This window comes from Podarcis vaucheri (assembly GCF_965113315.1).
Source record: "Podarcis vaucheri genome assembly, chromosome: 12".
Taxonomy (NCBI): domain Eukaryota; kingdom Metazoa; phylum Chordata; class Lepidosauria; order Squamata; family Lacertidae; genus Podarcis; species Podarcis vaucheri.
Genome location: NC_138750.1, coordinates 31302581 through 31319226, shown reverse-complemented (window position 1 = coordinate 31319226; position 16646 = coordinate 31302581). Strand labels below are relative to the sequence as shown.

Sequence of the window (16646 nt, the reverse complement as noted above, 5' to 3'; positions counted from 1 at the left end):
GTCCCGTCCCCCCCAATGAATTTACTTCTTTCTCAGGACCAATTTTACTAGATACCTGGGTAAGAAAAGAGCTACAATAAACATTTTTCAAGGGCACAAACAAGTGACATTTTAGAAACTTGGTACTGTCAAGTTGGTAAGATTAATGTGAAACAGCTGGAATTTTTTTACATATAAAGTAGAACAATAGTTCTTGCATGCAGGTCCAGCTGTTGTGAAAATAAAACCTAAGGGGGGAAACCCCTATCGGAAATTGTTGCACTAAAGATACACAATACTTTGTGGAAGGTCTGCTATTATGTATAGGTAATGTGGTTGCTTTGCAGGTGTACTGAAGTTTGAGGTTCATTAAGTTTTCTTACGACACATTTATTCTAAATCAATTGCTATTACACTTATACTTCATTCAGTCCAATAACTTTTTCTTTAATCTCTTTTATTTTGTTCTCCTAAACAGGAGATCACCATTGCAAAGATCTCACCGCAGCAAATCTGCTATTTCACATGGGCTATAGTCAAATTAAGCAAATAAGACAAATTCAAAGTTTTCTTGTTAATACTTTTATTAGTGTACTTTTCTGAACTTCTCTATTGGACAAACATAATGCAAACTCCAAATAAAAACTTAGAGTTCTTAGCCGTCAGAAAGAGAGACCATGGCATTCCAAATTTGTTTTCATTCTTCATTAAAGAAAAAGGGGGAGATATTGAAAGAACCATTAGGCACACAGTTGACACATACTGTACAATGATATGCACAAGTCATTTATTTAACAGCTATATTCAGATGTGCTCTTTAGATTTTGCTCCTTGCAATGTAAGAACCATGCTCATTCGAGCACAGAGAAGTAGGGATTTACAAGGAGTGACAAACCAGACTTTTAAAACAAGTCCTTAGATAAGCCAACACAGCAGCAATAACAGAATATGCATTGTTGGTTAAGACAGTATACCTTTGATCTCAAAACCTTAAAAACTTTCTCTCTTTTTTTAAACAGTTATTCAAATACACATGCGTTACAGGAAAATATTGCACTAAATTAAAACTGAGGTTGTGGAATTCGTATTTTACTTTTAAAAATTATTACACATTCTGGTAGCATTTAAAATTAATTGTTTAGTCATAGCAAACACCAGAGGCAGAAGCTTGAGGGTGAACCATATGAAATATTCCACCTTACTGTTCATTCTCTCTCAATTAAGGCTAAAATTAAGTGCATTTTGCTGGACAATGGCACATTTATTTTCAGAGGCTGGTCACAGCATTCTCAGACCAGGTCACACCTGGCTAAGTATCTGCTGCATTTACACAATCAATTCTGGGACGCTTTTAAATAACACAGGGGCTACAGTCGAGATAATGTGAATGGACAACATGGGAACAATGCATAATAACTAATCAGGAAGAGGTGTACAAATTGACTGCTCCTGTCTACAGGCATGCTCTGAAATTAAATATAGATGGAAAAAACCCTTTGTGCAATAATTGCATTCAAAGAAACAATACACCTTTGTTTCATTCACACATTTTCTGGATATGTAATCAATTTTAAAATTCAACAATTGAACATAATTCTGAAGTCTAATGTAGATGGCCCAGGGGTAAGAGATACCACATACTATATTGATTGTTATTCATTTCCACTTTGAAGTGTTGAAAATTAGACTCGAGTCATATACTGAGGCTGTATTACGAGCTGTATTTAGGCCTGCCTTTTCTCCTATTCTCCAGTGTTTCACATGGATTATAGCATTCTACTGTTTTAGAAGTCAAACGGGGCAGGAATAAAGGTCATTAAGAGCTGGCATAGGCCTAAGTTTTCATTGAGTAGTATACCTGTGAAGATCATTCAACTTCAAATTGCAGGTGATGCCTGTACACTGAAAACTAACTTTACAGGGAAAAATTAGCAAGCTTATTTCGTCTCAACATGATGTTCTACCTGCAGAGCTCTTTTTTAAAATTAATCATGCAAGTCCTCCCCTGCAATTTAAAGTAATAGCATCCAGACAGTTCTACTACCTCAATTAGAATTAGGCTACAGACTGAGGAGCAAATCTTAAGATATATTTTTTAAGTGTATGTATATATGAGAGAGATTCATGTCAATTGCCACCTATATTTAAAAGCATTGAGGAGGCTACAGAAAGAATACTTCATACATGTTATCTTAAGCTGTTCTGATTCTGGTAAAAGGGAATCACACGTATAGTATGGATCTGTAGAGATGGGGGAGAACAATTGCACTTGAAGACATGCATACTGTAATGAAGATGTAAATATCTTTTTTTTTTTACAGCTTTGCCATTACTGAGTAGGCTTCACACAGCAAGAATGGAATCCAAATAAGGATAGTAGGTAGGGGAAGGGCTGTAGACTTCCTTGTTCATGCCTTAAAAACACATGTATTTCTTGGATACCCTCCCAATGAATATTTCTTTTTCTCTTTTGAGGTTAAAGCCATTTTCTCTTGATTTTTTTTCCTACATGGGAGGACCTGTTTTGCAAGATCTTTAGGTACTGCATTTACGCCCAAACCTGAAACACATTTGTTTTTAAGTCAGCCCCGTTGAGTAAAAATAAATGTGTTTAGTATCAGAGCATTAAATGACTACTATTTGGGATATTTTCTTGGGATCTTAAACAAACTATATAGTAAAATATTAAGGGGATTATACCTAATGCTTTGAAATTCCTTGATCATGGGAGGTGCTCATCAAGGAGATTCGAGAAAAGGAGATTCCAAGATAAATTAAGGCTCAGCAAAAGTAGTAAATTATTACTTCATTCTCAGTTAGACATTATGTCTGGAAGTAAAGAGGATAGACAGGGGGCTTTTTGTGTAGAAGAAGTTTATTTATTAAAATTTTACATTATGCAAAAAATAAAAAAGATTGTTATTTAAAAAAATATTGTTGTTGTGTCTCTTATTTTCATATATACACTGTGGTGCATTCAGGAATTTGCAATTGTTTGCATATGACTGTTCAATGAAGTCCAGAAGACTTATGTCAGTAAGAAACCAAGTCATTTCAGCAATTTTCCTCTTGAGGTGAACACACTTAAATAAAGCTAAGGGTGACAATTAATGGCAAAAAGTAAAACCATTCTGATAATTTCTTAATGTTGAGAACGTTGTATTTTAATTTGCTTCTGTTTCCTAGCCCCCAAAACTCCTAATAAATAAATAAATGTGATAATCCCCTTTTTTAAACATCTGTCCTTCCCTTCACTAAGTGCTATTATGAGCCTTTCTTCTTTAAAAATTATATGCAGAATACAAGAACTGTTATTGAAGAGCAAAACAAGACCACTAAGCAGGCTAATTCAAACCAAGATGTTTTTCTTTATGTGTACCCATCCTGACTAAGTAATAAAACCAACAAATATAATTTACTTAGTTATTTATTATTATCATTCTGGAAAGTGAAGCTAACACGGCTTTCGCACATATTACTTCAACCTTTAGTTAGCAAATGTAGTTTGGGAAAATCATAAAATTTCTCAGAACCATCTGTTCAAAAGACTTCTTTCATGCTAGCTCAGCCATTTCAGAGCCGCTCAGCGAGACCTACAAGGCCTCAACAGTCATAATGCAAATCAAATTGCACCTGATTTTCACATTGCACAATCTCCCAGTTCCGAGCAAAGCAGCCAAGTCCTCCATTGCTATCACCACAGTTGTGCTTTACTTATAACTCAACTGACACAGTCTAGCACTTTTCATTGCTGGCAATCATAGATTCCGTCAAGAGTGGAAGGAACAGACATTCTTACAGAGCGGGCTAATATTCTTCTCAATGTTGCATGAAGATGCACCAAATCATTTAGACACATGAACCCAGTTCATGGTAGTGGTTGCATAAGAGAAGGAGGATGAGAGGAACGATTATCTCTTATGGATGCATTAATAATCTAATATGTGACACTAAAAGACCGGTGCAGAAATAACAGCATGAGAGTTTTAAGCCCCAGAGAACCTGCCCAAGTCCTGGGCAAATGGACACCAACATAAAAATCTGGAGTGTCACCTTTTCTGTAAAGAAGGCGCTTGTGTAGATTGCAGTCTCTGCTTATATCGCTGCATCTGCTTTGAGGGTGAATGCAGTTTTTTGAAGAGTTCAGGGAATTCATTTGCTGGAAATAAAGTTTCCAAGAAGCCCTCCAGAAAGACGTATACCATCCTCTTATTCAGCTGAGTATGCTGAAACATTTCAAAGACTCTGAGAATGCCTTTCCTTGTTGTCTCAGCACCTAGGATATGCTTCAATTCATCTAGACAAATCACAAAATGATGTGACAGTTCAGTAACAATTCAATCTTCATGTTTATTTGCTGTAAAAGTACAAATTCTTAAAATGTTCAAGAAAATAACTATCATTCCCTAAATAGCCCTCGCACTAAATGCAAGGTTGTAAACTTTCTTAGAGAGATAGTTTCTCAACGCTGTTCACATGCAGGCAAACAAGACTCTGCTTTTTTAAAACCTATGTGACACATGTAAGGACATTTTCCACTTCGGCTCAAGGAGAAATAATTTCACACACCTGGCATCATCCCCAGTAATTTTGTTTTTCCAGCAATTCTCGTTCGCATTCTAATGGCATTGTCTCTGCGGGGAACAGTCTCAGCTAAAATGCCATTGGGCCAAAAGGCATCTCTGCAAGCAGACAAGTTTACAGGTTAAAATAAAAACCAGGTTATAGTTCTCCTCTGAAAACTGAAAACACATCTTGCACATGCAAAGCTTAGGTACTATATTAAGACCTCAATATTAAAGTGGCTTCTCTAGATTAGCTGGTGTGTTTCTTCAGATCCTGGTTATACAACAGGGATGATAAACCTGGATCATTGACCATACTGGCTGTGCCTAATGAGAACTGGAGTCCAACAACATTTAGAGAGCCACACTGCCCTGGCTGTGCACGATTGATCACAGCCAGTGATAGTTAGCCTAGACAAATGACTGAAGCCCGCCGATACTCACCAGCCCCAGCCAGCAAATCCAATCCACAGAGATGATAAGAACTATGGTCTGACAACATCTGCAAAGCAATAGCTTAGCCACTGTTGCTGTAGACTTTTCAGGTGCTTACTAGCCTGACCAGAGCAGAATTAATTAGGAGGAATAGCACTATGCTGGAGGCCCAGTGCCAACTAGGCTAGATGGGACATGCAAAGACAGCTATAGCTATCTCAACAAATCAATATATTAAAAGCCACTAGGGCAAAGGAGAGGAATGCAGAAAACTCCTAATGAGGTCAGTTTAAACTTTCTATGGGAAAGAGAAGTTAAACAAACTGCTACAAAACAAAGCTGGAAAACATACAGGATATAGGTATTATTCACTGTATAATGTTGCCTTGATTCCCCCTGTAAGCAGGAAGGCTGATAGTAAGATTGCACATTAATTAGGCAGATTATTATTATTATTTGGTTGGGTCAAAGAATGTACATCTATTTTTCAAGTAACTTTACATATTTGCAAAGGAGGCTTTCTACAGAGACCGACTATCTAGAAAAGGTTAATCATCTCTTTAAACCTAGCAGAGAAAGTGGTTCTCGTGAAAAGTAAGAATAGTTGTCAGCTAACATTGTATAGATGTGAACAGTAAATATAGGCAGGAAACATAAATTGCTTTGGGTACAGCATGTGTTAAAAGGACATACCTGAAACGTTTAACTGCATCTGCTACTTGTTCAGGAGATGTCATCCAATCAACATGATCTACTATTTTTCTGAAATTAAGACGGGCATATTGCTTTAATATATTGTATTCTTTAAAATCGAATGCAAGAAATAAAAGGGACAAATCTCATGTCCGACATTCATTGATACAGCAGCACCTGAAAGGGTTGGTAAGACCTGTATCTCTGCAACACTTACAGCTGCCAAATACATTTGTGGGGCTGTAAGGAAAGGAGAGCACACAATTTCTCTAAACAAATTTGCTGCTGTTTTAAATGCTTCTATACCTTCATGCAAAGGTGCCTACAGCAAGCTGAGCTTTAAGGGGCAGACTCCAGAACCTTCATTTCCCCCCTACATATTTCAGAAAAGTAATTATATTTAACATATTACTATCCAAAGAAAAGCTGGATAGCTGCAAAGGATACAGTACCAATTGCAACCTCACAGGAATAGTCCTAAGAGACTGCTAAGGCTGTTTTGCATGACACGGTAAGCCAAACTTAGTAAGATTTGGTTTTGGCTCCAGCTCATGGCTGGTGAGGAGAGAGCTTAGCCATGGTCTGGATGACACGCTAAGCCAATCTATGGCTTAATCTACCACAGGACAGCAATAAAAAGGTCAATGCAGAAGCACAATGACTGCAAGTTCCTCTCTTGACAGATAGCCTGCCCTAAGACATAGTTTCACCTACAGTGTCATGCAACCAGGGCTGCGACTAACTCAATGCCAAATATTAAGCTTCACAGCTGAGCAGGAAATTGATCCAAGGTGTTCACCACATAAATGCAGCCTTCAATCCATTTCCCTACCCTATCTAAGATACATGAGGGTAGGATGGGAAAGGAGAATTATAATTTTACTTAGTAAATATTGGTAATCTCCCACAAAGGGACACTGGACCCAGGTGATATGCTCAAAAGCTGACCATGACTACCTGGGTCCAGTACGCCATCATGCAGAAGCACCCTTCAGGTGAGTCTAATGGATCTGTTTTATAAGACAGCGAGTTAAGGAAACAAGACAGACAGCAAACACTGTCTGAAGGAGGAGGAGTGAGAGAACCATTTATTGCGCCCCAACAAAAATTAAATCACATCACATTTTGCCTCCAAAATGAGTGCTTAAAAGACAAAAGATTTTCCACATGTAATTTACAGAATAAATAGGTTTTTTATAATTATAAAGAAGGAAGGCAGTACTTATTTATTGTATATCCATGCATTGCTCTAATAAGCTGCTGAAGCAAGTTTTTGATATTTCGTCGTAGCCATTGATTTCTCTCCTTTAGATCAAAGATTTCATCCATGAGTAGCAGCATTATTTTAAGAGGAACATTGTCCTCCACCTATAAAATGGGGTGAAAAGGTTATTACTTTTTGGCAAGTGAATGAATCTTCCTCATTTCAGTAATGCATATCAGAACTCTGAAGAGCTTGTTTTGTTCAAAAGTATGAAACTATTGGAACATTTCAGCTCAAGCAAATACACAAGGTTGGATCGAACACAGTCCTTCTTCAAATGAAAGGAGTCCTGCTCACAAAAATGGTTTGATCCAGCAGATGCTTCCACAAACAAAAAGGGACAATTTTCATGGAGTCTCCCTGCACCATCTCCTGCACTGTTCTTGAGGGTTCCCAAATCCAATGCACTAGATTTTGGGAGAACAAGAGATCTCAGGATCCCATTGTAACTAATTCATGTTATAATTACATTAAACACGAAAGCAATCTGGCATTTACATACTACAGATTCTACCCCCATAGATACCCTAGCATTGAACTTTTTGTGACATATTTTTCAAGGTTAATATCAATACTTGGAACAGGACCCAGAGAGAGACTGGAAGCCATCACAGAAGACAAAGTAATGAAATAATGTGTTTATATCTGTCAGTCCTCATCAATAATTTGTCAACGAAGCATGCAAATTTAGCTCATAGGGCTTCATTTCAGATTCCTGTTTCTGAAAGTTATAGCCTAGAAACATTAAATCATATTTAGCAACACTTTTTTCTATGAAGGACAAACAGAAGAGATCAAAATTGAAAGGTAAAAGATGTTCTATGAACTACTGGCCCCTTGGAATTTTTTACTTTTTTCCAATGAACAGCATGTTGCAAACTGAATTTGCATTATCAGTTTCAGAAATCTTTTGCCGCTCAACATGGGAGGTTGTTGTTTGAAGAGAAACAAGTCTGAAGTGCTACCAAGTGTGTGGAATCAGCTGCATGGCCCTTGGGATGCTGCACAGTGTCTTGGTAGCTCTTAATTTCAAACAAAACTTTGTGGATCACTGATACACTCACTGTGTATCTTAATACTACAAGCTGACTAACACATTCTTCTGTGACATGAAAACACCGAAAGATGCAAATCCAACCATATTTTACATTTTGGAAAAAATTATTTTGCTTGTACATGCATATGTAGAATCTTCACACTCCATTACTAGCATGATGCACCATAAATCGAAATCAGTAACAGCAACGAAAGAGAACTGAATATAAGCTCTTTCTGTGATGATCAAAACAATGAAAACATAAAACATGTACTGCTCCTAAAGAAGGGGGAGATTTGCTAAAATCATAGCAGCAGACAGCATTCAGATATACAGAGTGGAATGCTTTGATGTGGCCAGAAAAAGATGTGAAGTGTAGAACAGGTGCAGATTTATGACCATGACAAATCTGCATATAATCAGTGGTAATCTTATGGCCCTTCTGTCCTCATTAAAGATAAAAGATTTTTTTGAACTGATCTTCACATATTTAATCAGTGTTTCAACCAAATCAGAAATTCCCTAGTTTATGAGAACATCAGGAACCTAACCTTTTAATCTTCACCTTCATATTCTTACATACACTCACTTTGGAGCATGTAATAAGAAAGTCAACTACATCTATGACCAAAGAAGATGTTTAATGTTTTGAGGTCATGGAACTATAACAAACTCTTATGAAAATGTAGTAAAGGAAGCTATCCATTTTTTTTTAATAGAACTGACATAGAATTTGTTGATCATTTGAATATTGTAGGAGTAGGGGGGAAACATACATACATACATATGTAACATATTTTATAATGAAGTTTTATCGGGATCCAAATAACTATTCAAGTAGCTTTGCATGCCTGATGGGATTCAGGGTCACATTACTTTAACAGGAATCCCCCACATGAAACGGCAATCAGGCTTCAAAACTGAGATTCCCTATTCATTTTAAATAAGGCATGAAGGTTGCTGTCAAAGGGTGGTGGGAATCCCATGAAGCATGCTACCTTTCAACCTGCCTATAGCTGTTCTTGGTACCTCAACTAGAGGACTTTACATATTTAGGCACCACTGATTCATAGTAATACCATGGGTAAACTCTAGTGTGCACACATGCACGTGTGTGTGTGTGTATCAATCATGCACATATAGACACACATGTATACATTTCATTTATAAGCAAAAGTGAGGTTAGTTTAAAAGCAACTATCAAACTCACATTGTCTTCAACTTGTGCTGCAACACGGCAGTGCTTAGGATCAACGTATGTCTTCTGCATTAAAGGAGGATCCTAAATCCCAAAGAGAAATTATTGAAAGCAAGAAATAGTGATGAAAAAAATATCCTTTATAAAGCCAGAGAATTCTGAAACTCAATTCAAAACCAATACGTTTATGAACTTTAGTTCATAAAATACTTTTAACTGCTTGATATAAAATCTGCTAAGGCACAGCACTGCGGAAGTGCTTTAATAAAAATCCAAAACAAGTATTGGAACAAATTAAGCAGCATTAGGAGCATCTAACAGTCACATGACAAAAAGCCTAACTAGCCTGCATTCTCACACTTTTTCTTTGGGATTTGTTTGTATCAATTTATAAAATATAATGGAAAAATAAGACTTGCTTTTGCTTAAATCTCATATAACATAAATAGCTTATGCTTCTAAAATGCCTTATCCCTAAAGGCATAAACTACTGCTTAATCTGCATTTTCAAATTTTACTTTAGTCCATTTTTAAAGAAAAGGTTCCAATATTGTTTATTACTATGCAGGTGCATTTTGTTAAAGGTTAGTAAGGCCCTACATTGCTGACCTTAAAACAGGGGTGGGGAAACCTGTGGCCTGTCGGAAGATGGCCAAGCTATCTGAAACTGATGAGAATTTGAACCCAGCAGCTTCTGGAATGCCACAGGCTTCACTGCCCCAGCTCTACAGCAATATTTATGCAATACAACAAAAAGGAGAAAAGGGGAAAGGGAAATAAAATACTCATCTTGCATGGTTTTATTTTAACTTTACACACTTGAAATATTCCGTTTTGGGAAAGATGCATTAATGTGTGACACAGCAGAAGTGTTGGGTTAGCAATGACAAGGCTAAATGGAATAAATATATTTTATTCAAGGGTGGGGAAGGGGACTGATGGAAAGCAAGGTCTGTGGGAGGGAAATGGGAGAAAAAATTGCTTCAGACATTTGTCTCCCCTCTCCAGCATCTCTGGTGTATGCACGGAGCTCTTGATGCACACATGATGCTTGATGCAAGCCAGAACATTCCCTAGCATGGAAACAGAGGTCAGCCTCTGCTTAGGCAGAGCATCATGTCAGCACTGAAGCACTGAAAAGCTCTGGGCTGCAGCCAATAAGTGGGAATGTGGGGAGGAAAACTATGTTAAAATAAGCCTAGGTGTTCTGGTAACTTAGTAAGGGTTGCAAAGTTGGCAGTATCTGAGGAAAGTGCTGGAGCACAGACAGTGTTCTGAAATTAAGAACGGGAGTGTGCATTTTCAGTAGTGGCCCACCCTAAATTAACTAACATCAACATCAGGGAGCTTTACATGTCTTTGAAACAAAACTACCCTATACAGTGATGTAACTGCATATTCAGCAGTGTATTGGTAAGGCAAAAATGATTAAAAGAAATGACAGGGTGCACCATTCATGAAGAAGATGGCTCACGGTTGCCAAACGCTCTGTTTAAGAGAATGTTTGGCAACTTAACAATCAAGCTTCTCAACTGATGATAGCAGCTGTATTAATCTATGTATCTGAACCCACAGACGTTTTACTCACTCTGCCACATTTTACAGTGCTGGCTTGCAAGTTTCACTAAGCCATGGTTTAGCATTACGTGTATCAGGTGAAATGACCCCAAGCAAGATTTGGACTTGCACAGGGTCCATGTGTCCAGAAGGACTTTGGCAGGATTATGTTCTTATGCACTCCTTCCTAGTTATTTTTTTCATTCTTCCAAATAAAAAGAAAGGCAACACTATTAAACATAACTGTTACCTCACACTTTGCCTAGTCAGATCATGTTTAAATGAGGTGGCTCAAAATGGAACCAAGTCTAATGTGCGTTGCTTCAATGCAGTCTTACCTTGAAAAATGATTGCTTTATGTCTTGTCCCAATCTTTCTGACATTTTGCCCATGTTGTCTGACATTTTAGTCATCCCCTCTGCGAAGCTGTCAGGGAAGGACTTGACAGCATTTGAAACATTTCTCATAGAGTTACGCAGTGGGTTTACAAATGTGTCCATCTGAAGAGGAAAACATTTACCACGATTGCATAAATCTATGAGGATATGAGTCCAGTCATCCAATAATGTGTGTTGAAAACATCACACTGTTTTGGAGAGCAGTAATACAAAGCCATTACTATGAAAAAAAATATTACTGTGTTAATTTCAGGCATCAGTAAGGCTAATTTTGTAAAATACATGCCCTGACTTTGAAAACGATCAAAACTGAGAGAAATGTCATCCACAGACAGCAAGTTTATTGGGCAAGGGATTTACTTTTGTAGCATTACTATGCAAAGTACCATGTTTACTGGTGCTGAATAATATTAATGGAATGGAAGCTAGAGAGCCCCTGCTCAAGCAGAAGACATCTCTACCCACACAGGGGGAGGTCTCAGATTTTCCCCTCCAGTTGTATCCCCCCCAACCCAAAGTTCATACTGTTCCAAAAAGTCCCAACACCCTTAAGAGCAGCTTTTTGGGAAGCTGCAACAAAAGAAGATGAGAAAATAAAAGGGAGAGGAGAGAGAGAAAGAGCAAGAGAGCGCACACTAAAGTGTTCATCCATTGAAGTGTACACACCAGCTACTGAATAGACTCTTGCCCTTGAAGCAGAAAAATGTTATCCTGTGTGCATTTATTTGTTATTTTGAAAGAGTAAATTTGTGTGGAGTTAGTAAAAATCTATTAAGAATTTAAATGACGGCTACACATTCCAATTAACAAAGCACTGCTGCTGAAAATGGCAGCCGTATGTGGTCTTCTTCCACCTCTGTGATGCATCAAAGAACTAATCTAAGTTTTAATACTACACATCAGCCAGCCCCATCAGCCTATAATATGGAGGGGCAGGGGAGCAATAATTCTGTGACATCAAAACATAGATTATTTTCTAGTATACATTATACAGGGAAATAATTTGAAATGGGCACATTGTTTCTGATAGATCATAATGTGTGATTCTATATTACTAGTTTACTTCTATAATGTAATCTATACAGTTGTTCTAAGCATTATTATCCACACTAGAGTAGGTTCCCTGCCAAGCTAGAGTCCCTGTTTTGGTCCAATAATCTAAAAAATAATAATAATCCAATATATTTTTTAAAAAATGAGAACTATGTTATTTTCTGATTTCTGTTGCTTGCATATATCGAAAATCCATTACAACTCAAAATATATATGGTAATGTGCCTCACCCAAGACCTGTAATGCAGTGGGCATGTTTCCAAAGTGGTCATGAGCTGTTTGTAAGGAGGAGGCAAGGACAAATGCCTGTGCCCAAGAGTTTTTCCAAGTGAGCAAATATAATTGATGGGACACCTAAGAACCTAGAAAAATGTAGCACCCAAGCCTATGCACACCTCTAAAGCCAGCCAATTACAGCCTGGCTTGAAGTTAGACCTCCCTTTCCAGATGGAGGCTCAAGTATTCTCTGGAGCGTTTGGCTGATTGGCCAGGTATGGCTTTTCTTGCAACGAAACTCCACTGACAGCCTCAATTGTTGCGTCTGCCTCTAAAGACTGCTTGGAAACTACAACTGGGGGGGAAATATAGCTGCTAGATGGTCAATTGGTTCTAACATGAGAGAACAGAGAACAGTTAAAGAACAGTGTCAAAAGGCAAATGAATTGATATTGATTTATATATAATTTTGTCTTTATCGAACATGTTTATATGTAACAGTGTGTTTTTCTTTAGGTTGTTTGATGTTGCTTCATTGTTTTGCACACCACTTAGAGGTATTTTTATATATTAAGCTGTATAGAAATTAAATAACCAATCTATCTATATTGGCTACTTATTTGTTTCTAGGCACAATTTTAAGTGCTGTTTCTGACTGTCAAAGCCCTAAGTAGTCTGGGACTGAAAAGCATGACATCTACCCCAACACCTTTTTCTGAGTACTTGGTCTGAGTGTTTCTGCTTCTTGAGGTGTTGACAGTGGCTAGAGAGCGGGGCTTTTTATTACCCCTAATCTGTGGAACGTCCTGCGTTTGCTTGCCTGCCAGAAAATGGGTAGGAATGTTTTTTTTTCCCTTAGTTTTTATTAGAGTTTGATGCTTGCTGCTGCTACCCAACAAAATTTGCCAGGTGCTTTTTTTAACCCATTAACATTTTGTTGTGGTTTGTCAATATGTTGTTGTGTCCCTGTTGTATGTTAGCTATCTTAAGAATCCTTGTGGGATAAATGTATAAAATACATTACTTTCACTCCCTTACCATGTCCATATGGCCCTTGTGTAGTATCTATAATGGAATTGCAATGCAGGATCATGCAAAATACAGAAACTTCTTTCAGATATAATTATGCATTTGGATTTAAAGCCCACCATCTTTTTAAGGCAGACGCACAGCGATTCCTGAAGAGACAACATGGTCCTCAGTCTAGCCCTCAAGGGTTTCTGGGCAAAGGCTCTCTCTTTTTGGCCAAACAAGAAAACCACATATTTTTAAGTGGCATGCAAATGAGCTGATAGGAACTGTACAAACCATGGCATAATATGAATATGCACTAATTTAACTGTTCCGTTCAAATGAAAAAGTTTAAGAACTACAGGGATTCAGTCTCCAGGAAGTTACAGAAGCTTGAATCATTTTAGACACATGTATTTTAGTTCAACCTCTACTTAAATTTAATTTTTTTAGAATAGCACAGAAAGCTGTGCCTAATTTATAGAAAGGAATTGTGAGGGCAAAAGGGCTAAGTAAGCATGTAAAATCTGCAAGTTGATCTACTTCAAGCACAATTACTAAATGATCAACTTTGACAAAGCGCTGCATTTTAAAATTTGGTGCTTAGCTCCTTTTGCTCTTTGATGTGAAACAGCCTCAAAAACCAGTTTTAGAGGGAGACATGCATTCTCTCTTTTGAGCAGGTGGTTGGAGTCATGAAGCATGTGGTGCCTGGAATGGGCAGAGGATTTTAGGGTAAATAAAAGGGAAGGGATATTTACATCTTTCAACACTAGGTGCATCTCAGGCTTGATAGCAAACTTATAAACAATACAGAAACTTTTTGCATTACAACAATTCTCTTATGCAAGTTTGGCTTCTTTGCCGATAAATAAATGCTTCTGTTTCAAAAAACAACAACAACCCCTTATTTGCATACTGCATTTATACCACGTGTCCATTCATATATAAATCATGTAATACAAGCTAAACAACAAAGGGCATACAACATGAACAACAGATTACGTTGATTGATTGTGCACAACGTTGTAGGACGACAGCCATCACTGAGCCCTGCTAGACAACAGATAATATTCTTACCTTCCGAGCAATCTCTCCCTTTCCTTTACTGTATGCTTTGTTTTCCAAGAAGTCATACACACAGTGTATTAAAGCTGGATAACATTTCATCACTTCAGGAGTTAACAAAAGCTAAGAAGTAAAGGAGGCAGGTAATTTTGGAAGGTGAGCATTTTGGTTCTGAATGATAAAACACGTTACAGCACAGCAGAAATAAGAAGTTTTAAATGCTTTTGCATAGCTCCTGCTTCCTAAAAGAACTAGTAGTTCTTCTCCTAAGCAGAATTGGCCAGTTCAGTCCCTCCCCCATTCAAAAAACCCCAAACCCTCTCACGATAGAAAGTACCTGTCAAATCTTATCAGTTTTGCCTGGCATTTTGTGGGCTTTGTGCCCTCAAAACAAGCTAGTATGTCTGTACATTTATTCCAATTCCATCTAAAAATATAAAGGTTACAGGAGTACCATTACTCTCACATTTTAAAGGCATCTTCCATAAAAGCAACTGAAACTGTGCCTAAAAGTAAAATTGGCCCTGACCTCTATGGTGTCATGGGGTCACTGGATTGGGCTGCAACTCCACTTTGACCACGAGGCAGAACTAAAGACTCTTTGGGGAAGTGGGTGGCTCCCAATCAGTTTTATGGGCTCCCAAACAGTTTTATGGACATGCGAAGCTCAAACACTCATCGGAGTTTCAGGTAGTAAGGAAATAAAAGATGCTCACTTTCCCGTTAAACAACAGGGCATAGAACATCTAAGAAAAGGAAGAGGGACATTGCAGTTCATATTAGGGAGTGGCCCCACAGACCCCATGACGTCACAGAGACCTATACTTCAGGTCAGTGCCAATTGTACTATCTTCTACTAGTATCTTTTTGTCTTTTAAAAAAATCTTTCTTTGAAGGATAGTGAATGGAAAGGAAATAAGATAAAAAGGTGTCACAAAGTTATGAAGGAATTGTAGAAAGAGGAAAAAATAGCTTGAGGAAACGTAAGAAAAACAGGAGCTAAAGGTGATGTGATGGCTTTTATCAAGCAGCAGCAAAAAAACTGAATGGGAGCCGCCTACTTTTCCAGAATCTTTGCTCTTGCCTCGTGATCACGGTGGATTCAGAGCCCAATCCAGTGACACCATGATGCCAGTAGAAGATTATGACATGTTTCATACCATCAAAAAGAACTACTATGCCTGAAAACACTTTCAATTGTAACATATCAAGTTATCGTTCAGCCCAGACACTGAGGTCCAGCTCTGAGGGCCTTCTGGTGGTTTCTTCACTGTGAGAAGTGAAGTTACAGGGAACCAGGCAGAGGGCCTTCTTGGTAGTGGTGCCCACCCTGTGGAACGCCCTCCTGTCAGATGTCAAGGAAACCACCTGACTTTTAGAAAACAACCACCTGACTTTTAGAAAACAACCACCTGACTTTTAGAAAACATCTGAAGGTAGCCCTGAACTTTGCTGCAAATTTTCAAGAGATCAAATTAGGAAAAAAATTATTAAGGCACACATAATGAAAAATTTGAATATAAAAACATACCTGCAAATATGCATTTAAATCATTCTTCCTTTTTTCTAAGAAGTCTCTGTCCATATTGTTGAATGTTTTTTTACCAGGAAGCTTTAACATACTTCCTAGATTTTCAAACTAGAAAAGAACCCATAATTTTTTATTTTAAATATATATCTAACCTCTATATCCAAACTGAATTACTATGCATTCATTTCATAAATACATTTCGGGTCCATTTCACATGCAACACTTCCAATCTATTTACTTTGTTTAAGAAATCAGGAGGAAGCTCCCTCACTCACCCCCAGAACTAACTGTGATGGGAAACATCTGGAATGTTATATCTGCACCAATGCTATGAATGTTTAACATTAACTGGACAAGTGAACAACTTGTTTTAGACTGTACCACTTCGGGCTAACAATGTGGGTTCATGCAACTGAATGCTCAACCATGCAGAATAAAGGACCATTAGTCTTATCCATTTATCTGTGTACACAAGATACCCTTTACATACAGGAAATGAAAATGTCAAGGATAGATTTAGCTTAGGTTTCTCCCTGACACATTATTTTCCATATGTGTGTGAGCATACAAGATACTTCTTTGCACAGTGATGTGATCCTAAATATCAATTCTGTAGTAGTATGAGAACCTAGGAAGCTGCCT

At 37.7% G+C, this 16646-nt stretch overlaps 1 protein-coding gene across 3 annotated transcripts in view; it reads right to left on the bottom strand.

Annotated features, from left to right (window-relative positions):
- Positions 1 to 545: 545 nt before the first annotated feature.
- SNX13 (sorting nexin 13) overlaps positions 546 to 16646 on the bottom strand; it is a 68750-nt gene continuing 52649 nt past the window's right edge. For 2 of the 3 annotated variants that reach the window (XM_082193903.1, XM_082193902.1), the window contains 8 exons: positions 16005 to 16112; positions 14486 to 14596; positions 11066 to 11227; positions 9183 to 9254; positions 6895 to 7040; positions 5673 to 5741; positions 4549 to 4661; positions 546 to 4276 (listed from right to left, as the gene is read on the bottom strand). In XM_082193903.1, coding sequence (XP_082050029.1) covers positions 4029 to 4276; positions 4549 to 4661; positions 5673 to 5741; positions 6895 to 7040; positions 9183 to 9254; positions 11066 to 11227; positions 14486 to 14596; positions 16005 to 16112 — 1029 coding nt within the window. In that variant the 3' untranslated portion in view covers positions 546 to 4028. The remainder of the gene's footprint in view (positions 4277 to 4548; positions 4662 to 5672; positions 5742 to 6894; positions 7041 to 9182; positions 9255 to 11065; positions 11228 to 14485; positions 14597 to 16004; positions 16113 to 16646) is intronic. The other variant, XM_082193904.1, reaches the window with a different exon arrangement.